Source organism: Plectropomus leopardus, chromosome 13 (assembly GCF_026936395.1).
Source record: "Plectropomus leopardus strain MGB_pleo_1.0 chromosome 13, ASM2693639v1, whole genome shotgun sequence".
In the NCBI taxonomy this organism is placed as follows: Eukaryota; Metazoa; Chordata; class Actinopteri; order Perciformes; family Serranidae; genus Plectropomus; species Plectropomus leopardus.
The window spans coordinates 7,425,601-7,450,119 of NC_142188.1; the positions used below are offsets into that span (position 1 = coordinate 7,425,601).

A 24,519-nucleotide genomic window follows, 5' to 3' on the forward strand; every position below is an offset into this window, starting at 1 on the left:
GCTCCCTCTCAGACAAAACACTTCTTTCTGAAAAACCATAAGGGTTTCCTATCTTTTATGCATGCCTTCTGCCTCTCTGACTTCTCTCTCCCTCCGCTCTTTTCTTCTATGACTCCCTCTCACTCAATTTTCCTCTAATGTACAGCTGCCTTACATTTTAATGGCCTTGAACCATGATATCATAGCAATATTGGTGCACTTGCGCAGTTTCAAAGGCAACGGAAGAGAGCTATAATTTATAGATGAGATATCTTGTGATATCTATCCATAACTCATCATTTTACACCTACTTGTCTCATAATGTTATGATTGAAGTTTTCTGCATGAAACACTGTGAGGCTGGTGGCATGGTGGGTATAGCCATAGGCTGGTACTGTGTGTTTGCACGTGGACAGCTGACCTAAGGTGCCCCGGCGGAGCACGGCGGTCAGGTTGGTGTGCATGGCGATGTACGTGCATTTGTGAGTATGTATGTGAGCGTGTGTGTGTATTTGTGTGTCAGGATGTGTGTGTGTGTGTCCATTGGAGTGAGAGAAATCATAGCTAGTGAACCAGGTGGTGAATGCAGACAGGCAATAACTCATGGTAGAGGAGTCTGACAGAGCTGAGGGGTTGGAGAGGAGATGTGGTGCACGGCAACGCACACACACTTAATTTTTCTCACTTTTCACCGTCTTTTTACTTCTTCTCTTCACAGTTTCAAACATACTTGTGTTCCTCCTATCCTTCCTCTTTAGTAATTTCTCTGTCTTCCAACATACTTCTTCTTCTATCCACATTACTATTATTTGTCAGCTTTCCTCCTTTCTCTCCGCCCTCTCTCTGTTTTGTAGCATTAGCGATGGCGGGGGAAGTGAACGGGGCTGAGGGTGCTGCTCACTTGTTTGTTACGACAGATTAAGTCATTGATTTGTAAAAGTGGTGCACTGATGGAGAAGGTTCTTTGCCGCTGAAGACGAAATGGGAGAGAGAAAGCCGAGGAGGGGAGACGGATGGAGGAGAAGAAAGAGAGGCAGAAAATGGAAGGAAAAAAGAAGAGGTAACGGCAAAGAGAGGAGTTAAGCGGAAGGTGGGAGGAAAGAGGGGAGAAAAGGAGGCGGCATGAGATAGTTAAGCAAAATGCTAAATATAGAACAGAGGGATGGAGGGGGCGGAGACGGGTGAGAAAGATAGGGAGATACAGGAATGAGGAGGGAGGGGTGTAGCTGTACTTTGAATGACAGAGATGTCAAATAAAGACAGAGGAGGAAGAGAAAGCTTCGTCTTTCAACGCTGCGTCCTCTTTGCCTCTAACATTTGCCGCTCCGAAGAGCATAAGGGAGCAATTGTGAAGTACCCTTACCTAGTTTCAGCATTCCCCCAACCCAGGATCGTTTCACCCCCCTAGGGGCCAACGGTGAGTTTCTAATTAAAACGTCGGGGGCAAAAGGGTAATTATGATAATAACATAATAATATCGCCAGGGTTATTAGAATGTTCTGTGGTCCCCAAATTGCTTCCTCTGAGAGATCAGATTTCAGTGGCATTACGTAAAGTCAAATTTCCTTGAAAGTCAGGTGAAATGAAATGGATTCCCCCATGGTCGAGGTGCAATCTGACAATCTGATTCCCTCTTGTGTGTCACAGTCTAAAATAAGCCTTTTCATCACATTGACATATCCACTCCCCCTCCTCACTTACCTCCAAGCTCAATTTAGTCAGGAGAGTTGATGTGGTTAGGAAGGCCTCTCGTTTAATAATTTTTGTTTTGTTTCTCTGTACTCTCTCCTAATGGCACTTTGTTTCTCTGCCCCGTGTAACGAGCTCTGTGTGGGTGTGTGTAACAAGAGCACATTTGTTTTAAGCTTAGAGAACGCTGCTAGAACGCTAGCTCCGAGCACTGTAGCTCGGAGCTAGCATGCTGTTGCTTGGAGGGGCGTCCCGCTGTTTTCTCTCAGCCCTTCGTGGTACCTGACTGGGATGAGGCTTTGCGGATCCCTCCTACTCCCCATTTACACACCCCCTCCGTCTCAGGCAGCCCTGAGGCGGCCCACCTCCAGCTGTGGCTGCCGTTCACAGCGCCGCTTGGTGCAAGTACCGATTGCTTTGGAGTGCCTCCCCTCGCTCAAATAGGCAGTAATTACGGGCTTAAAGAGGTTTAGTGGTCCAGCAAACTACATAATCACCCCCTGAATTAGCCCCAGCTCATCAGCCTCAGTCCAACGAGCAGCGCTTACCACTAGCACTAGCTAGCATGTTGCACCCCCTTCCCTTTATTGCACAGAGGGAAGCACAGCAGCAGGTGTTGTGCAACATCCGGCCCCCTTAATAAATTTAGCCTCCCCTGAGCTGGAATGGGGAGGACTAATGAAGCACGCCCTCGCTCTTAGTAAAAAACAAGCAGAGAGTACAGACACATACAGCACACAGACTAAGATGCTTTCCCTCAGAATCAACAGACCTCACCCTTTACAGTCCACGTGAAGCACAACAATACAGCACTTTGTGAAGACTTGAGACGTGGTCATGTGCATACATGCTATAAGCTTCAGTATACATATAGGCTAGAGACCCACCCAACTGTAAAGCAGACGGATCATTGTTCACACCCTGCAGCGCAGCAGGGACAGCTACAGCAGAGGCTGCTGCACTGCATTATGCTGTGTGCCCTCAGAGTTTTGGAAAAGCGATGCATGATGCTAATCATCAATTATCATAGTGAAGGAGCTGGTAATGCTGTACATTGTCTAATCCACTTTGTACTAGAGCTTTAATGACATACTTTTCACCCTTTGCCTCACCAGCTAACTAGATTTATCTCATTCCCATAGGCAAGAGCGCTGTGAGATTTCCCTAAATCAACAAAAGCTGTTTTTTGAGAGGGAAAATGCTCATTAATAAATGAAAAGCCCAAGAACATCTGTTTTTTTTTTTTTCCTCAATTTTCTTTATCTTCAGACGAGATGGAGAGATTTGATGACAAAAACAGTTTGAAAGGGGGCGTCTTTGCCATTTCTGGTGCATATATCGGGGTTTCTAACAAAAACAAAAAAACGGAGATGAATTATTCATGGTACAAGCTTTGAGTTGGTTTAACGTAGTCCAACGCCATAAAAGAGGCTGTTTCTGCGCTTTGCAGCGCAAAGACGGGGGGCGTTTATTTTGCACAGAGGGCACTCTGAAACTCTCATCCTGTAGTTGGTTCATTTTGAGTCCTTTAAAAGATCTGTTTTTGCTCTGTTTTGTTTTTTTGCATTGGAGCAGCCCGAATCAGAGGAAATTAGGTTAGGGGTGCTTTGTTTTTTTTTTCTGTTGTTGTTTTGTTCGCTCTCACTCTCTTTTCTTTCTTTCTTTAATCCCCCCTTTCTCCCAGAGCCAGCTTTGTTGCTGGGTCCCTGCTCCCTAATGAAGTCAAAGGGATGTCAGTCGATGCCACCTACACAGAAAGGAATTTGAAATGGCGTAGCTCTCGCAGCGCAGCGTGAGCACACACACACAGGATGAAACTTCCACTGAATGAGCAAGAAAATTTTGGAAATTGGAGGCTTGTTGTATGAGATACAACAGGCTTACGGTTTGGAACGCTTGTTTTAAAGTCTGCTTGTGCTCAGGGTTCTGGGCATTTGTTGTTAGCATAACAATGTGCTTGCCTCCCCAAATATTTAAGGTAATCTCATACACGTCTGGCAGCAGCAAGGCTACACTTCCAGTAAACTGTGTTTGTGAATGTGTGTGTATGGGTGCGTAAGACAGTTTGGTATGATACTCTGATGCCCTTCTAGCCAAAAAGGCCCCCGGATTAGCCGTCAGGCATTCCTGATGGGCAGCTCGGTTTCCACAGAGATTTGACCTGGGAACAGTGAGGGAACAGACCTGGCCAAGTCGAGGCTTTTCGCTTTTACCTCAACTGGCACATGCAAGTCAATAACCATGCATAATGTTGTTAGCGTGTGCCGTAACCTGCTTGGTGTTTCGGGTTGTTAATTTTTACTGTCTCAGGAGATTTAAGCTTTTTTTGCGGAAAAAAGTAACTAAATGTATCTCAATGATAACAGAGAAGTACACTAAAGTAAATTACTGCACATTGACAAGTTGTTTACTGTGATTCATCGTGTTTTCTGGCATCCTTGAGCCTCGTGGCGAACCCAGCCATCTGGTGGTAAAGTAAGCTTACTCAAAATACCGTTGACCCGCGTCTGTTATCCACAGATTGTGCAGTGTCATGGCCTCTTTTTGAGGCACGTCACATGACTGTGACAACATATGATTTTCCTCTCTGTCTTATTCCTCCCTCCATCCTGTTTCATGGTTGCAGTTTCTAAAGCTAATGTGGCGTGTCAAGCCTTTTTAATGGGATGCACAGAGGCTCGAGGAAGCACGGCTTTAAATAGAAATATATGCAACGATAACACCCTAACATTAATGGCTAAAGAAGCGACGGGACTGAGAGGACTGTGGCTGCAGTGAATTGGTTAACAAAGATGGAGTCTCACACATTAGGACTGAGATATAAAGGTAAAATGTCATCTAAAATGTGATATATTTTAAGGAAATTTTTGAGCAGACAGTGCAAAAGCAGGGCCCAAAAATCACCAAAATCCTACATAAGGAGTATGAGCTGATGCCTTCAGGCAGAAGGTTACCAAACTGTAGCTTAACAGATATACATTTTTGTTAGTCCCTTTATCAGTCAAACTACTTAACAATAAGTGATCGTGTGTATGTGTGTGTGTGTGTGTTTGTGTATGTGTGTGTGTGATCAGTAAGCCATATATGTGCATATTTTGGTATAGGGCATTGTGTAATATCTGATGTAGGGTACATGAAGTGTGTATTTCTTAGTGTGTGTGCTTTTATTAGGTGTAGGGCATTTGTGCAATAATCTTGTATAGCACTTTAGTGTAATTATCATTGTAGAGCATCCATGAAATTTAGGACATTGTGCAATACTCTTGGGGTGTATGGACTGGTGGGGACACTGTGGGTTAATTGTAGTCTGATTGTATGTGTGTGTGACGGCGTCGCCTGTGTTCTCTTGTCCTAATGTGTGAATCCGGGGAAGAAACTGTGTTAATTGTAGTTTGACTGTGTATTTGTATGGCCATGTGGCCTGGGTCTCTCGGTTGTCCAAGACAAATTTCTCTTAAGGGAGACAATAAAGGCTAATCTTATCTCTAATCTCTTATCTTATCTTACTTACCAACTGAATTTACACAAGGATATTTGACTTATATCGGCAATGAATCTAGCATTCAGATGCCAAAACAAAAAATCATGCAAAGGTTGAATTTTACGAGTGCTGTTTTGTCAATGTTTATGTCAATTTTTAAAGGGCGGATACCTTATTTTTGAGCCAAAGCTAAATTAAAAGGGAAGTGTTTTTCAGCAGTGAGGGGAAGAGACAGCCAGAGAGAGAGAATCGGAAAAGACAACTTTTTGCTGAGGAGGCGAGATGAAGGAGAGCAGCAGCAAGATAAAAGACATTTCTCAAATAGCCCTCCCCTCGTGGTGAAGGGGAGGCATCCCCGACAAAAGAGTGACTCAGACTCTTTCTCTTTCTTCTCCCTCTCACCGCTTCTGACAGACTAAGGTGAGGCTTTATACAGTTTACAAATCACAAAAATAAGAATAAGGGAGCCATGAACTTTAGGAAGGTGCTACCTTCTCATGTTTGTTTTGGTTTTGGGTTGTTGCTCCTGCAGATGACAGTAAGATAATGTTTGGACAAATGAATATCTGCTCCCATGTTGTGAGCTATTGTAGCTTCAGGGTTCTCAGACATAAAATAGAAAAACAGAACAGGAAATCAGTTTTGGGCTGTAATTTTACTTCTTTGGCAGCATTTTAGCCAGTTTGGACATTTTTACGAACTAATTCCACATAAGATGAGAATGAACTTTAACAGTATGTATTCTGCAGACCCTTAATAACATATATTGTAAAGCTAATAACAATCATCTCCAGAATTAAACAAGTGCTCTGACAGTCTGACCTGGATAAAACCACTCTTATTTCCTCCACTTTAAAATCTCCTCTTTCTGGCATGAAACAAAAGTAACTCTCACTTCCAACTAGTTAAGAACAACTCAGTGGCCAAAATAAATAGTGGTATACATTTCTGCAAACCATAGATATGTACATTTGGACGAGATTATGCAGCGGATATGTCGAAACTTTACGTTTCAGCGAGCTGTGGTTAACTTGTGGTCAGGCTCAGGTGCAAAGCTACTTGGTTATGGTAGGAAAAGATTGTGTTGTGGCTTAAAATACCTTGTTTGTGGCTTAACAGAGCGATGTCTTGGTAAAAAAAAGAAAAAAGAAAAATACCCTTGTGTGGTGGCAAAAAAAAAACAGTGGAAGTCTCAGCATGACTTGCTACAAAACAACTGTTTGGTTGTTTGTCGGTCTGCAGCTTCGCCGGAGTCTCAGTTAGGTATGAAAGCTCAAAGTCAGCTCATATACTATAAACTTTAAAAACATTGATTTAAAACATATGAAACATACAAATGTAATATATCTGTGGTTTGCTGAAACGTACCATGCCAACATTCTCCTCTGGTGACTGGGCTGTTCTGAATGCAGCAGCTAGACTTCTCACTGGTTTTAACAGAAGAGATAACATCAACCCGGTCCTGGTTTCTCTCCGCTGGCTCCCTCTCCGATTTAGAATTGATTTTGAGATTTTACTGATCACTTTAAAAGCACATCTGGGTCCTGCCCCAAGCTACATAGCATAAATGTTGACCCCATGTGAGCCAGTTCGCAGCCTCAGATCCTCAGGTGGGGCCTTTCAGACTGTCGAGGCTTAAATGACCCAACTTTTGCCATCAGGGCCCCTCGACTGTGGCTCGACCTGCCTGAGGAGAAAAGGCTTTCAGAATCAGTACCTCCTTTAAAATCACCTCTTAACAGATTTTTATAGACTTATAGTTTTTTTTTTTAATTATATTGTTTTTTTCTTTGTTGCTTTGGCTTTACATTGGCTTCTGTCATTCTATTGCCTTTAAAATATCATTTTATTATTATTATTATTATTATTATTATTATTATTATTATTATTATTATTATTATTAATTAATTTATTTTGTATTACAATAAAACTCAAGCTTTATTTTAAGTAATTAATCAAGCAAATAATCTGATTACTATTTTCTTGTAGCACTGTAGTGGTTGACATTTTTCGCCACTGCTCTGCCTCGAATAGTTTTTCCTGGGTTAGACATGGGACAGGGGGAGTAAAGAGGGGTCTTGCAGAATATTTATGCTCTTATCTCTTTGCTAAACCCCTGGGGCTCCAGATATACATTTCCAAGTCTCCTCCCCTGCCTCCTTCTTCCCTCTTCCTCTCTTTCCTTCTTCTCTCCGTCTATCTATCCCTCGCTTGTTCTTGTCTGAGGGGGTCAGAGAGGAAGACGGTCAGACAGGGAGGGGATGTTACTGATGCTCTGTTACTCACCCACCCACGCACGCACACACACACACACACACACACACACACGACAAGCAAGCTCAGTGGCTGAAATGAAAGCAAACACACACACGTAAAAATGCACAAGTAAAATCTCTGACTCAAGTGGATGCACACAATACAGCACACATGCATGCACACACACGCACACTAGGATTGATAAGACATACATAAGGAGCAAACACACACACACACACACACACACACCCCTCCTGGCACCCACATGCTCAGAGCCCAGCAGAGAGCGGCGAGCAGGGTGGAAATTCTCATGAAAGGAGTTGTATATTTGGAGAAGACATATCATTAAGATAGGCGGAGGGAAGAGGGAAGGGAGGGAAGGATGCGCAGAAACTTTCCATCTGCTCTTTTAAAGAACATGTTATTGCTTTACTCACTAAAGGTCTTTCTCTCTCTCGCTCTCTCTACCCGCTGAACCACTGCCAAAGACCATTAAGACACCAGAATCACTCACAGACAATATTAAAACGGGGTGACTTGTTGCTGAGTGAGAAACTAAATCACAGTGTTTTGACAGATAGGAGCTAATTTGGTGGTTTAGAGGGGAAAGAAGGAGGACAAAAACAGTCTTGATGTACTGGCTTTCGTTCCGTCTCTTCCTGGTAACTCTTCCATTAAGTGTGTTGTTTTGTATCTGAAAACTCTGGTACATGTTGCACATGTAGGAGGTTATATTGGGCGGCATGCAGTAGAAGAAGGAGTTTTCAGATCTTTGGCTTTGGTAAAAATAGAAATACCACAATGTAAAAAAAACACTTGATTAAAAGTCCTGCATTCAGATTTTTACTTAGTAAAAGTTGTATTCTTAGCAATATGTACTTGCATTAAAGGAGCAGTGTGCAGGTTTTTAGTGGCCAAGTGTGATTCCTGGTGAAATTTTTTTCAGTTTTGTTTGTTCAGAAGTTTTTTACCCGAAGCTGAATTATCTTAAGTTTCACCTCATAAATCACACTATCCCAGCATCTGACAATGTGTGCTCATTTTTTCCCCGATAAGATAAAGACATTTAGGAGGTTTTCACCAGCATCCAAATTATTTGCAGAAGTCTTTTCCTCCCCAAAACAAACGGACTCAGTGAATTCATCCTGCTAAAACACTGAATAAATCAATTTCATGTGTTGTTTGGTTCATTAAGGAGAGGCTTTTAACTGCGGTGGCTGACGTTAAACACAGATTGCTGTATCTAGAGCGAGTGTTTGGTTTGTCCATAATGGGGTGCTGTAGAAACATGGAAATGCAAAATGGCAATCTCTGTAGACAAAGAAAAACACAATGATTCTTATTTTCAGGTGATTATACATTAAAGAGAAGATACTTACTATATAAAATCCAATTTCTGCCAATATATCACCTGAAACCTACACACTTTTTAAACAGCATTTTCATATTTCGCCAACTATCAATCATATTATAAGTCAATGAACCTCAAAATTGTACCTGTGTCTGTACTTGAGTAAATGTACTCAGTTACATTCCACTACTGGCAGGACGTATCAAACAGAGCACACTCACGCAACCAAGCACATTTTTTTCCCAGTGTCAGATTGCGTGTGTGTCTGTTTCTGACTAGTTGTGAATATCTTTCTGGGTATGTGTGCAGGGAAGCTAGAGGCAGGGAAGCACTGAAACAGGGTGTCTTTGTGCTGCACTGTGTCCCCTGGCGTGGCCACAGACCCCCGATATCACGAGGCAGACACTCCTGCTTTAACTTATCTACGATACGTAGAATGGACACATTGATGTCTTCATGTTCAATCAGCTTTGTTGAGAAGAAAGACTTAGAAGGCACATTCGCATGATTAGCCTCGGTATGTCCTCAGCGAGTGTGTGTGTGTGTGTGTGTGATGTCTGTATGTAAAGAGCTCAATGTGTCAAAACATCAGATGACACAAACCCTAAAGAGTATCCTCACTTTCTGGCGCCCCAGATATGCTGTTATTTTAAATATGATATCTGATTAGTCTACAGTATGGAAGAGACAAAGTAAATGAATGGACAGACTGTTCACATGCATGTACATACACACACACACACATAAGGGCACCCACAAAAAGAGTTGGAGGAAAGAAGTGGACACAAATTTGGCCAGAGGCGACAATGGAATTACAGCTTGTCGCATGAAATTAGCCTCCTTGTATTACTGTTACCCACAACCAATCACATGGACAAGGGAAGGCTGGGAAAAAATCATCCTGTCCTCTCTCTCTGCTGGCTCGTCCCGGCATTAAACACAATCCTGTTCATTATGCGCTTAAAAAACTGTGATGAAAAAATGAAAAAACTGGCGCCGCACTGATTTTGCATGCCTTAATGGCTGTTAAGTGTGTGTGTGTATGTGTGTGTTCTTGTTAGACATACTAGATTTATTATACAGTAATAATATGTGTGGCGTCTATTGATAGTCATCATAAAACTGAAGAATAACTGTCAGAATGGCCTGTTCCTATGATGCAAATAAGTCAATTTTAGTGTCCGAAAAATGATTTTGTGTTGGTGCTGAATAGCCTAAAACATACACGTAACCACTATCTGAAAATGACACTATCTGATTTTGTTGTGGGTTTGCAAGTTTTATGCACTCATAAATGACGTTGGGGACTTTTTGGTATTGCACGGGATTAAATGTGTGTGTGTATGGTCTGAACTGATACACAAAATATGGGGAAAGGGTTAGGGGTTAGGGTGTGGTTGGGTAACTCTCGCCCTAGCTAACAAAATATTTTTGTCACGCTAACGTGACAAAAATCACTGGATTCACGGTAAAATCACATTCCTGGTTGGCAAAATGAAAACACTTTTGCAGAATAAATCATTGATCTTTAATGATTCTCTTTTGGTTATTTATGTTTTGTTTTTTTTCCCTCTAAATGTAAACATAACATTTTTGGTACGTACATAGTTTCCAGTTGGTGCTCTGTGTTCAACAATCTATTCTCTCCTCCGCTCCGCTGCTCCTTCCTCCTCTCCTCTTTTATGGCCTGCCTATGGTGTTCAGCACAGTCCATGTCTTGTCTGGGTCATGAACAGCACATTGTCCTCGACGAACAAGGCTCCGTGCAACTGTGAAACCCCCCCAACTCTAATATAAATCGACACACTCCCCGAGTTCACATTTATCCAATTTATTCATTCTATATATTTAAACAGGTGGCTCGACTTTAACTGTTCTCAGCCGGCTTCTCGTTTGTGTTGAAACACTGCGCTTAAAGTTTGTTTGGGTTATCTTTGTCACAACTGAACTGTTGTTCATCATACATTCATTTGTCATATTTATGAGTTTTGACGTAAATGCAGAATAATCTCAGACTAAAAGAAAGTATCTTGTATCAGTGCAAATTGTCTTGTTTGAACATAAAAAGTGGCCACCTTTAACATCAAGGTGATGCAGCTTGATTTAAAGAATTATAAGCGTTAAAGGCAAAGCGTGCAGGATTTAGGTAGATATATTGGCAGAAATAATTGATATAAAAACTTTATTAATACCTGAAGGGAAATTGCATTATCATAGCAGCCACATATGACATAAATGCATTAAAACAACAGTCAGCAGACTATGGTGACTAAAAACAGTAACTCAATGACTAGATAGGCATATGAATAAAAATATATGGAATGCGATATGATAATTCAATTTCCTTTAGTGTGTAATGTATATAATAATATATATAATGTATAATGTATGTGATGATCATTATGTTTATGTTGCCTAAGAATGAACCACCCTTCTTGGAGACTGCCATGTTGTACCACCATGTTTCTACAGTAGCCCAGAACAGACAAACTAAACTAAAAACTGTAATTAGTCTCTCCACAATGAACAGTGTAGGAAAAACACTGATTTTTAAAAACGAGAATCTGCTTTTTTACCGGTTTAAATCACCAGGTCCGTTTGTTTTGAAGAGGAAGTGACCTCTGTGGGTAAATCAGCTTTTAGTAAAAACCTCTTGATCGTTTGGATCTTAAGTTATCAGAAAAAAAAAGGTTACCAAACATTAGCAGGTGATGGGTAGCAGCCTGTCTATGAGACGCCAAATAACATAGAAGAAGCATGAATTTGTGACATAACACTATTTTATTCAGTCTTTCAACTGGTTTAAATCACTTGGCCGGTTTGTTTTCGAGAGGAAGAGACCTGTGTGAATAATTCGGCTCATGATAAAAACCTCCTGATTAATGAACTATGAAGGAAAACTAACTAGGAGAAGTTTCTGCCATCCTCGCTCTTGGACGCCATTAAATCTCCCTAAATCTTACACACGGGACCTTTAAGTTAGGACAATATAAAAATGAAAATTCATTAATCTCTGACATTACATTAGAGAAAAGTAAAATTGTTCCACCTTCTCACTGCAAAGTATTTTTATGTTTAAGCTGTTTCTGTTTAAAGCTTGTACTCAAAAGGATGAAACCAAGAAGTCTTTTCAGGTTTCTGACAATCAGTGCAGCTAAAAAGGATTACAGCAAAATGGCAAACTTAACAGAGCCGTGATAATGCACCGACTGCAGTAAGGATAAAAGCAAACAGCAGCAATAAAGACAGGAGATTTTACATTCTCTTGTCTGTATTCCATCGGGTTAACGTTACATATTCCCCGCTCGCTGATTACATATGCAGCAGGGTGAAAGGGGGGCCGTCGACGCGAATATATTTGTGTAAGAGGCTGCCTAATTACCAGAGCTGGTTCTCCACTTCACTTAACTTTCTAATTGGCTTGCCTTTTTGGCTGCCATTAATTACAAGATTTCATATTCCATTAATGATCGAGGGGAGAGAGACACGTTAACGCACGCACACACACACACACACACACATACTTACAGTATATATCCAGATAGACACACTCACAGGCACATACTGACACCTACGCACCAACGAGCATGAGCACACGTCTCATTTTCTACCTCTCATTACGCTGAATGGTTTTGTGTGTGTCGGTGTGTGTGTGTGTAACCTGTGACCTACAACAACTTTTCCTTTACTAAAAGGCGCATCAAAGCCTTTTTTCAACAACAAGAAGCTTCATTAAACAATTTGTGGTCAGCCTTTTCACATCGGTGTTGTCTCCTTCTCCTGCAGCATCCCTACCCGTCAGAAGAACAGAAGAAACAGCTGGCGCAAGACACAGGCCTCACCATCCTACAAGTGAACAACTGGTAAGTCATTTCAGGGTTTACATGCAGTCGATTTCAGGGGTTTGTGCCCCCGAGCTATCCAAGTTCTTAATGATCGGAATTAATGCCTGCGCTCCACCCCTATTTTCATCCTACGCACACACAGAAACACACTCACACCACTTACCGAATCATCCTCACCTAGATCAATCCATCTAAAGAGATATGGCCTGGAGTGATTTTCCAAACCAACAGCCCAACTCAGCCCAAACATGAGCGTCCATGTTAATTAAGAGTCAAACTACCATCTGAAAACATCCAATAAAATCACCCAACATGCAAGTTGGATGATTTTATTGGATGTTTTTCCAGCCATACAAGAATGATTACTGAAAAAGTGGTAGCTCTGAGACTAATTATATGGTTTTACTTTGACTTATTTTGGTGTGTTGGCTTTTTTGTTGCACCTTTTTACTGTGATTAACATTTGTTATTCAGTCGGTGAACATCTCATTTAGCATTCACTCCCAGTTTGTGCACTGTATTGTCCTTAAAGTTGGCTTTTTCAGGGTTAAATTTGCCATGCATAGAAAATAATGAAAGATTCATACTCCAGACTGCTCGTTTCAGGATTTTGTGGGCTATATTTGGGATTGTCTGCAATGCCTGATTTCCTGGCAGCGTTTCGAAAAAATTAGGATGTTGCAATATTTATGGGCATTTTTTTGCAATAAAATTGCGGTGACAAGAAAGTTTTCACCACAGAATTAGAATTTATTTGTTATGGTGGGGCTGCCACAATCAGCTGTTTCTGTCGTTTGAGGCATGCTCTCCTCCTGCTCTCTCTTGCCTGGTTAGCGTGAGCTAACACAACACAACATGATCACATTCCCACTCGTCATGTTGTGTTTTGTTTTTGGCAGCAGAGGTTAACGTTCAACACTAATCTCACACTGACACTGAAACTGCTCGATTCTGACGTTCAAAAAACGTTGGGTAACGGTAGACGTGAGATGCTTAGTGACCTGAGATTGGCTAAATTTGCATTAATTGTCGACTTCACAACATCCTCAAGGGACTGCCCAAATAAAATTTAAAAAAGCAACACTGTAAATGTATATCAAGAAACAAAAAATTACATATAATGTGCAGTTACGTTTTGGCATGATATTATAGCAGCAGCTACTCATTATCCACTCATTATTCTGTTAAAAATCATGTTATCGGGCATCCACTCACCACATATCTTTTTATTCATCATTATTTAGTACTTTTTTATTATGCATTTAGCATTTCAAGTTGTCCTTGTTAGCAAGGAGCCTAGCTTAGAAGTGCACAGCCTGATTGCTATCCTGCCTTTGCAAATTACTGCTCTGTAACTGCCAACTAGCTTGTTAATTGGGCGTAAGCGTGACTGGCCGGTGCCATAACATAAGGTTGCTAACTAGCCATTTTAACCTTAGGTAGCACTGCGAAAGGTAGACAGGGGGCCCTAAGTCCTTGTGCGGCTAGTCTTATCAGAGAGATGGCTATCAGCACATGCTTAGTGTTATTAGCCATGTCTAATTAAAGGGGCTGGAGTCTGGGTAACTCAGGCAGGGTCCAGGCAGAGGGGTGTTTGATCTGAGCGGCCCTTAAAATAATCCTTGAAAGTATCAGTTAGTTGCAAGGTACGGGCATGAAAGTGGAGGCTGCAGAGAGGCAAAGCGCAGCAGAAAGAGAGAGAGAGAGAGTTAAAGAGCCAGACAGGGTGAAAAATAGATGAAGAGAAAGAGAGGACGATAAGGAGAGAGGGAGAGAAAGAGATGAGACATGATAAATCCCCATTACCAGCAGTCTAATGATGTTAACATTATTCCCCGCCATTGTTCAATCTGAGACCTCAGAGACAGACAGACGTTAGATTAGGGTATGGTGTGTCAGTCTATGGAGAATTCATTTTATACTGGGCCAAAAATAATGTGCGCGCACACACACACGCACACACACACACTGCCAGAAAAAAGACCTCCTGACCAGAGGGAATCCTGTAGAGGTTATCAAATCACGTGACCCCTCTGAAATCCATGGGGGATCAATTCTTACAGCTGAGATAAAGCCAAGCTCTGTGAGTGTGTGTGAGTGTGTGTGCGTGTGTGTGTGTGTGAGTGTGTGTGTGTGTGTGTGTGTGGGAGAGAGTCAGACAGTCACATGAACAGTAGCTTGGTCACTTAAGGCTGACTGTGCTCTCATTCTGTTTGTCGTTTTTATTGGTAGGGGGATAGCAACACACCCTGAAGGTGTGTGTGTGTGTGTGTAGTTGTGCATGACCAACACACACACTGTGTAAATCGTGGGAGGTTAATCTTGGTTTGTGGAAGATGTTCTGTGTGTGTGTATGTGTGTAAGAGAGGGGAACCGGGGGTGGTTAATCTAAGGGGTATTAGCTGTTAAACCCTGCATGCTGGGATCCCGCTGCCCCCTCACATTTCGTTGTATACAAGTGTGTGTTTGCGTGTGCGCACGCTTGTCCAGAGGCATATCTCCATGCACGGTTGTTTGAGCAAGCGAGCAGTACAGTGAAGCATGGAAGGGTGATTGAGAGGGAAAACAATAAAGTGAAAAGATGGGGTGACAGAGAGATAAAGACAAAGAAACGGAGAGAAAGAAAGAGTGAAGAGAAGAAGAAGAAAGATGGAGATAGAGAAGGAGAAAAAGATAACGGAGAAGAAAGAAAGATTAATGAAGAGACAATCAGAGAAAGAGAGGTTACGTTAGGGGAACTGCCATTTCGCAGGCGTGTTGTTGTGCTGCTTGGGAAGCCCCGTCATTGGGTGTCTCCATAGCAACCCCCGGTGATGTTACCTCCTGACCCACTGATTTGGTGAAGTCAATTTCCCTAGCTGTGATTCTGTTTGTCAGCGCTGTTGATGAACACACGCTCGCTCACACACAAATGCGTGCGTGACTAAATTCTCTCAGAGTTACACACACTCACTTTCTCATGCGTTCACTTGCACCAATCAGATCTATAACTGTGACACGAAGCCAAAGAAGACTTCAAAAAGCATAAAACACTTAATGAGAGCACGTTTCACGGTCAAACGCTGGCCATCGGCGTCGGATTCATGTCAAACGGCCGCAGTTGAACCACAGGTCATACAGGTTTGCTGAGGGAAGACCTAACAATGAAAATCATGTACAACTGAGAAATAAAACGCACTGAGCAACCCCGTCACATGTTACAGCATTGGACAGTATGAACACACACCCTTCCCTCTTCTATGGCTAACACACACACACACCCAAATCTCTTTATTTACATGTGTGCAATGCATGCAATACACAGTATCTCTCATACATCCACATGCTCTCTCTCTCGCACACACCATAGATGTGTTAACACACATGTCGGTGTGTATTATTGATGAGCGAGCACGCGGTAGGGCTCAGCAGATTAAATAAAAATGCTAAAGGCCAGCAAGGGGCGCAGATCACTCATGAATTATTGGCAGAAATACGCTGCACCAGGGAATCTCAATTTGAATGGAGAAAGTCTGCGCATGTGTGCGTGGTAATGCACATTTACACAGCAGAATCATATACAGAGAATGTTCGCACACACCCAAACGCAAATACCTGGACAAATCCCTTTACAGTAGCCTATACAGTATACACACACACACATACAGATAAGCAAAGTCACACGCAGACTTTCCAGAAAGGTAAGGTGTGTACACACACTATAAGAGTATATTGTTATACACCCATAAAGCAGACATGCCACGTGACCCAAACGACCAAACACTTACACTGTTAATTGCTCAACAAGGGTTTTTTAATGTCAACATTAATCCTTTTCCACCAAAATCGACGAGTGCACGCAGGCTTTTTAAACATGGGTAAACCCACTAAAAATAGGCCATAGGCTATGTTCCCATTGCCAGTAGAGCAGAGCTGTGTACACACACGAGTATGCCTTTCTGTGTGTAGATTTTTTTGTTTTGTTTTTGGGGTGTCCTTTGGATGTCCCGGACAAGCTGTAAAACATATAAACAGCAGAAAGCAGCATGGAAAGAGGTCTGTGGTTACTTCTTTTTATATATCTCTGACACATTCAGTCTCTCTCTCAAACTCAGTGGACGATAATTTGTGTTGGCGAGTCATTGCATCTCACTGGTTAAGAAATTAAAATTAGTGTGTTCACACACATGTTGTGTTTCCATCAGTGCTATTCAGATACTCGTGACTACTGCTGAGTTGTCCTGGATGTTACTGCTGCCAAATAGCCAAATGTAAGCAGGCGTTAGTGGGTTTTTTGTGCAGTGACAACGAGGCCCCAGTCTTACACACACCAAACATGTCAGAACTAACATGATGGATTCATGTTATTATATTGTTTGAATGATTCTCACACAAAGAAAAGCCACTATTTAACTTCTCCACGATTGTGTTTCTGAATACATTTTGAAGACATGAAGGATTATATCATGCATTACAGTTAATTAACATCTCATTACGGTTTGCAGCCAAAAAAGGAGGAGAAAAAAATCCGGTTTTAAAGCAAACCAATACTATCAGTTTCAGACACAAGAAGCTAAGAAGCCTTAGAAAGATTAGTTTATTCAAAGATTCCTTGAACGATACAACCTTTACCTGCTCACACATTGTAAACGACTGTGAGTCAGGCAGCAGCTAAGAGCCCGAAGCATAACATATAACATGTCTTTCTCTCTCCACTTTCTCTTTCTCCTGCTACAGTCAGTATCTCTCTGCTAAGTTCTCCTAACGCTCCGGTGATGTAAAAATCGATGGCGAGGTCATCAGGTTTCCCTTGTTGGCCGCCCCTCCCCTTCCTGCCTGCAATTTAATAATGCGCCTTTAAAGGCAGTGTTTAAGCCTCGCCGAGCGATTGTTTTGTCAATAAGACCTCCTTTTACGAACGTCTTAAAAGCATAGACAGGGAGAGAGCGAGGGAGAGAGAAAAAGAGAGAGGGATGGAGAGAGGTAGTATTTAAGAGGGCAGAGTGGACGGACGTTGAGGGAGGCTACTTAGGAAGGAGCGGCCTTGCACGGACATATATGTCACTTATCGTGTTTCTATAAGGACGAGCTGAAGAGAGGGAGAGGTGAGGGAAGGGGGAGAGGAGCAAGTGAGTGTGGGAGGAAAGAGAATCAGGGCAGGGTGAGAGAAAAAGAGCACGAAAACATGAAAACTGAGTTTGTTTTTTGTCTTTTTGAGCAACAAATTCCCATAATGTTTAAACAGTTTGGTCAGTTTCGCACATGCAATAAGTATGCTAATAAAGCGTTCTGAACCAAAATGAAAGGATCATTTGGATTCGTTACAACTAGGGTCTTGTTTTCTTAGGTTGAGCCGTTTTGGCAGGTGTGATAACAATGCACTGCTCCGGGAACGCCTAACAAAGCTAATAAGAGGTTAAACAGGTCAAGAAACAGTCAAATTATCAGACAGGTTTTAAACCAACTCCCAGGCCAGCCAAATGTTTGGAATAGTCAATAAAGGCAAACAGTGAAATCATTCTTCAAACGGTCTGTCGTAAATATTCCTTATAGTTTATAGACCAAAACTCCCTCATTCAACTGACCTGCTGTACTCGCTTTATTTGCATGTGCAATGAGGAATCATTGCCAACGTTTTGTGTGCACTCACTTTCAGTTTTACCACCAGTTAATGAATTTTTTCTTTTTTTTTTTTTAGAAAATATGTTTAAACTTTCAGCTTGTTTACAACCTGCATTTGACAAAGCTGTGATGTGTTGCCAGGTCTCAAAAATGACTTTATAAAAATTAGTGCAAAAACTATATGAATGAGACCCGAGTTGTAATCAGCTACAATGATCCTTCAAATAATACGAGAGAGAGACAAACAGGTAGAGTGAGATGATTTGCATGATTCACTATGTTGACATGTTAGAGAGAGATGCTGGAACTTGTTCGCAGAAAGCCTTCTGAGGTGTGTGTGTGTGTGTGTGTGTGTGTGTGTGTGTGTGTGTGTGTGTGTGTGTGTGTGTTTTGGAATTAGCAGGCCCAGTTTCAGTCCATGCCCTAGAGCCTGTTTCATACACTGCAGCTCTGTCAAGTTGCTTCAGCCTGAAACTCCCTGACATTACAGCAAATACCACATACACACACATGAACACACACGTCTCACTAGATATGACCTCACCCCTCAGATTTCAACACGGACTTAAAACGTGAAAATCATTTCAAAAACAATATTTTCGTCTCACAGTTTGAAGTCGGAAGCTACCAGTCGCCTCTTACAGGAATCTTCAGCCTGTGTAGACACGACCCTGTCTTTGCTGTATTGTGTCAACAGAAATGTGTGTAGACGTGTGTGTGTGTACTTATACATATATAGGTGTCCATGTGCAAAGACACACTGAGAACCAAACACCATCTCTCCTCCCCCCGTCCTCCCTCTTTCTTCCTCTCCCTCTCTCTGTTTCTCTTACATCACAGCGCGCTGCCCGAGGCCAAACCTGCATTTCTCTTCATTCGCCTCTCTCTTGGTCTTTTTTATTCCCTCCTCTTTTCTCCCCCACTCCTCTCCCTCGCTTTTTAACCTTCTTTTGTAGTCGTGGAGGGGGGTCCAAAACATAAAAGGCGGCAGAACGTGAATGCCGGGGTCTATGTTGAAGCGCACACGGCCGCTGTCTTACTCGCCGCCATCAGTCAGTGGTTTTCTTGTGTTGATCTAAAGTGGCGTTTTGACGCGAATCAGCGGGGACATGAAGCAAGTGTTTTGTGCCAAAATGAAATATCTAGGAAAAATAGGACATCTACTCCCACAATTAACGCTCACAAGACTGACGTTGATTTCATGCAATTAAGACGAGATGGTTCAGAGTGAAGGATTTGTGGATAAAGCATAACATGATGAGGCTAACAGAGTTTCTGCTGAACTCATGTGGCGACTGTCATGTAATGAACTTAATAAGAGTTTCTGCTGAAATCCTGCAGACATATTAACCATTATAAAAAGTCTTTTTGACTCTTTTAAAATTAACAAATTGACAATTGGTTGGTTCCCTAATTCAATCTTATCCCAACTCATCAATACCATTAATTGGTCAATGGACCAAAAGTTAAAATATGACACGCAAGGTGCCCTCCTGCATCAGTTTTGGACGCTCAGGGACAGCTTGTCAATTTACGCTTGTTACGTGCATTGTGTCTTTTAAAATAAACCTCAATTTTTGAAATATATAGTTTATGCTTGTTAAAGGCACACAATTTAGTTTCGAAATAAATTTATAGCTTAGCTAAGAAAAATGGGGTTTAGGTTTACGCCACTTTTTTGCTGACTGTGGATGTCAACTGCCTAAAACTGACATTGCTAGTTTCTGGGCAGTCGGAGGGATCCCCATAGCGATGGCTGCTGTGAGCCAGCGGGGGGAAGTGACACGCGCAGAGACAGGATATGACACGGGCAGTATGGGGGGATTTAGGTCAACCACTGTGTGTTTGCTGCAGCAGTCCCCACCGCAAGCCCTGTCAGCAATACTGGCTCTGTGTGACACTGGTCATCTGTGTCTGTGTGTGTGAGAGTGTGTGTGTGTGTGTGTGTGTGTGTGTGTGTGTGTGTGTGTGTGTGTGTGACGGATTTTTTTTCTCGATGGCTCAGTTTGTGTATTTATTTGTATATATATGGTGAAACGGAAACACACACTGTATACATTTGCATGCAATTAAATTATGCAAAAACACGCACATGGAGGGTGCTGCGAACAGGGCTTCTACGAGTGCACTTAGAGCAACACACAGTCTCTCGGTCACACACACAGATGCACATACATTTCAATCCATGCCCAAAGGCTAAAGGACACAGACTCTGTCCAATGTTGTGTTTGTGGAGTGGGCAGCACAGGACAGCCATGTTGTTTCTGGGTGAAGCCAGGCTTCAAGCCATACCCTCTCTCTGGCATTGATGGATGACTGGCTGACTGAGTCCAAGACTGTCTGAATGTGTGTGAAGGGAAGCAGGAACAGAGATAAAGAGAGCGACGGAGGTCACATGTGGCAGCTACACGCTCCCTTCTGATGTCTTATTCTTGTTCTCGGCCTTTTATTTCGTTGTTATTTTCTTCTTTGTCTTTTGTGTTCGAAACTTCCTTTTTCTCGCCCCTCTTTCGCCCCTCTCTCTCTCTCTCTCTCTCTCTCTCTCTCTCCCTGCCCTATGTTTATATTTTGCCTTTTGGCAAGTCCTATTTAGAAGTCAGTGAATTTTGAAAAACCAGCCCAGCCAGAGCCAATGAGTTCATGTATGTTTTTCAAGTGGCCAACATTTCCTCGCTATAACTCTGAGAGGCACCTGGTTGTCATGGACACACACACACACACACACACACACACTAAACACACACACACACACACACTAAACACACACACACACACACACACACACACACACACACATACTGAGCTCTTCTCCAGTTTGTGTGTTTGTATGTGTGTGTGTGGTTACCCAGCCTGTCGCTCCACTCTGTAAAACCAGCTTTAGTGGTAGATTCATGGCTCTCTTAATGGACACTGGGCTCTTGGGTAGTGGAGCAACAGGGAGTGTGTGTTTGTGTGTGTGTGTGTGTGTACTTACGTACTTGTATTTTATGTGTGTGCAGTAATGGGGATTAAGTGACCCCGTGGCTGCTCTCAGTCTAAAGCTGCTTTTAAATTTCACACTGTTTTCTTATGTTTCCCTCCATATGTGGCACTGGATCCAGCTAATCCACCTCATGTCATTAGGAGCTGGATCAGCAGAGCAGCATGCACTGAGCAGTGGGTGTGTCTGTGCATAGCTATGCATGTTTTTGGAGATGGTTCAGGAACTGTGTGCCTGCCAATTAAGACTCATATGCATTGCTGACTCAAAACACAGGGCTCCTGTCTAGTAACAACCTGCAGGCTTGGTCACGTGACTCCCACGTGACCTCACTTCAGCTTCACTAGTCAAATATGTGTTTCATATTGTTTTGATGTGTGTTTGTGCTTGTGTCTACATGCACATGTTTTTATATCTGTCACAGTGCTACAGCTAACCCCAAGGTAATAAGGTGCCACACCTTCTCTGCAGACCAAACGCACATAGCCATTTTCTATAGATAAAGGACGAGAAACCGAAAACACCTTATAAAGGGTGTATGAATGTTGCAGGGCTGCAACATGTAGCTATTTGCAGCCCTTTGATTAGTCCGGGCAGCATTGGGGGAAAGAGTGAGAACTATGCTACTCCTCGACAAGTGAGCACATGTAGCAGAATGAGTTCTTTGAGTATGTTTGTAACTCTGTATGCATGTAGGTGTTTGTAAGTGCTAAAAGTGGCACAGTCACATTTAGTACATTACAGCCTCTTTGCACACTATTAGGGATGGCTTACTCATAAGTACTTTTAGTAGCTCTAAATTCCTCAAAAATCCATGGTTCCCAAGCTGCGTTCAGGCAGTCACAAGCAGAAAACATTGGGAACCAATAAATAATTGTACTTCTCTTACATCTACATCTTCAGAATTAGGATAGAAAGTAAGAATATTTTTTCTCATAAAACGATCTAATGCATCCTAAATTTAAAAATCTGAATCAGAGAAGTTGTTTTTGTCACTACTGGCCCATATACAAACCATGCAAACACAACAAATGCAATGCAACACAGTAAAAGCCAACTGGAAAACTAGTGGCGTTTGCGGATTTGTGTGTGTGTGATGCAAATAGAGTTCTGCAAGCAGCTGCATCAGTTTATTTAAACTAATCTAAAGCATCTGACCTGAAAACGACACTGAGGAGGAGAGAAAGGGAGCGAGGGAGGTAGATACGTGGGGGAAAAGAGAAGAAGTGATTTATGAGTTAACTCGTCAACTGAGGAGAACAAGAGGAGAAACTCATAACTGTAATTCCCTCACACACCCACATGTGGTACGCTCACGTACTTACGGTATATATACAGACGTGCGGCGTGCAGGTACATGCACACAAATGCACTGCCACCCCCTGCTGTGCATAAGAGAATGTGTGAGCTCTAATAAAATAACTAATTACTTAAGAAGATGGAGATGCGCTGGGACACCCGATCATAAAGTTGTGCAAGGTTTGACATAAGAATCGGGTGTATAGTGTGTGTGTGTGTGTGTGTGTGTGTGTGTATGTATGTATGTGTATATGTGTGTGTGTCTTATCGCCAACAGGCAGTATGAATGCTTACCTCGTGATTTATGACTGGTAACTGTATTTCCGTTGGGGCAAATCAACTGATTCTGTGTCGTAATTGTTTTTATGTTATTTTGTTGTGTAGACTTATTTGTGTAGAGACAGGACTGGTTAAACGGTTATTTCCAAAGAAATATTCAAATAAAGTAATAGAAACGTGTCTTAGTTTGCATGAATGTGTGTGTGTGTGTGTGTGTGTGTTCACCAGTGAGTAGGAAGGATATATGGGCTAGGCGTTAATTGTGGTTGAGCAGCAGACAATCGATGCTAGCCGCGCTGTGACAACCTGATGATAAGCTACATGATTCCACCCGTCAGAGCTCGCTTTCTTTTTAGTGCTTTTAAATCACATTGATTGGCAGGCAGGAGGAGTATGTGGTTACACAGTTATTTTAAGCGGCTCTCGGATTTGAATATGCATGTAAACCTCTGTCGGCGTGCGCTGAAATCCACCACCGGGCCCTGATGTGTGTGTGTGACACTGGAATATCCAGCTGTGTGTAAATGCGAGGTGTGTGCAGGCCTGTGCATGTGTGTGAACATTCTCTCAGATTACTAATGTAATATTGGTAGTGAGTGCAGAGGACGTGTCTATGTGTATACGTGTGTGTGTGTGCACATTTGTGTGTCTCACATTACTAATATAATATTGGTGGTAGGCTCAGGAGATGTGTGTGCGAGTATGTGTGCCACAGAAATTGAGAACTCCACATGAATTTAAATCAACGAGCTCGCAGAGTAACCTTTTGTATATCCAATCTGCATCTTTCCACTGCTCGTTATTAAATTATCCCCTAATTGGTCACGCAACAAAGGCAGCTGATGAAAAAGACAATTTCTTGCTTTTAATTGGGCATTTCACGTGTGCTTGGTGTACACCTGTGTGCGGCTGCCTCGGCTCAGTGTGTCGTGTTCGTGTGTGTGTGTCTCGGGTGTAATGAGAATAGGACATTAGCAAGGGCTTGGCAGACGCCGTCGCAATCAGTTCCACTCTTTCCAGGGAAGGAGGGAGAGGGGCGGGAGGATTAATCCAGACATTAGCAATCTCAGAAGGAGAAACGGATTGGAGGCAGAACAACAAAGAATAAAATTCACCCAGTTTCCTTAAATGACTTTTAAGAGCCCTCGGTTCTGATGTAACATATGGCCAACATGTTTATTTTGATCCACTGTACAGTTGGTGCGTATGTCAAGCATGTGTGCCCACGATGGAAATCAAACAGTTTTCACACCATGCTGAATTCCCTAAAGTACGCAAGGCCAAATCTAATTTCAAGTTTTTCTTCCTCCTGCTTGTCTTTTGGTGTTTTTCGCCCAACTTTAGGCGTACCACCAGTGGTGTGTCACGCCAAAATAGCCCAGCTATTGTTGCACTGAGCGGAGCTGAATAGTGCAGCTCATTGTGTTGTGATGGGAGGCAGGGGAATGAACAGGCCATAAACACTGGCCCTATAGCACCCAGGGGTCGTGCAAAGGTGAAGCCTCACTCCCCCTAATAGAGGAGCTCCGCTTTTCTCTTCTCTCTCCTTCCCCTCTGTCTCTCCATCACTCTTTATCTCTCTCTCGGAGTCTTCCCCCCCGTCTTATTTCCTCTCCCTTGATTCCCCCCTTTTTCCTCTCCCTCACCCCTACCTCTCCCTCTCTCACAGTCTCTGTCAGCTTATTAACGGTCACAGCAAGAGTGTCTGGTTTGCAGACCAGAGCCCCTTGCTTTTTTCTTTTTTTCTTCTCTCACTCCT

At 42.5% G+C, this 24,519-nt stretch overlaps 1 protein-coding gene across 2 annotated transcripts in view; it reads left to right on the forward strand.

The window, feature by feature from the left end:
* The window catches only part of meis1b (Meis homeobox 1 b), a 120,565-nt gene that overhangs the window by 56,370 nt on the left and 39,676 nt on the right, over window positions 1–24,519 (forward strand). For both annotated transcript variants that reach the window (XM_088086388.1, XM_088086389.1), the window contains exon 9: window positions 12,543–12,619. In XM_088086388.1, the coding sequence (XP_087942514.1) occupies window positions 12,543–12,619 (77 nt within the window). The remainder of the gene's footprint in view (window positions 1–12,542; window positions 12,620–24,519) is intronic.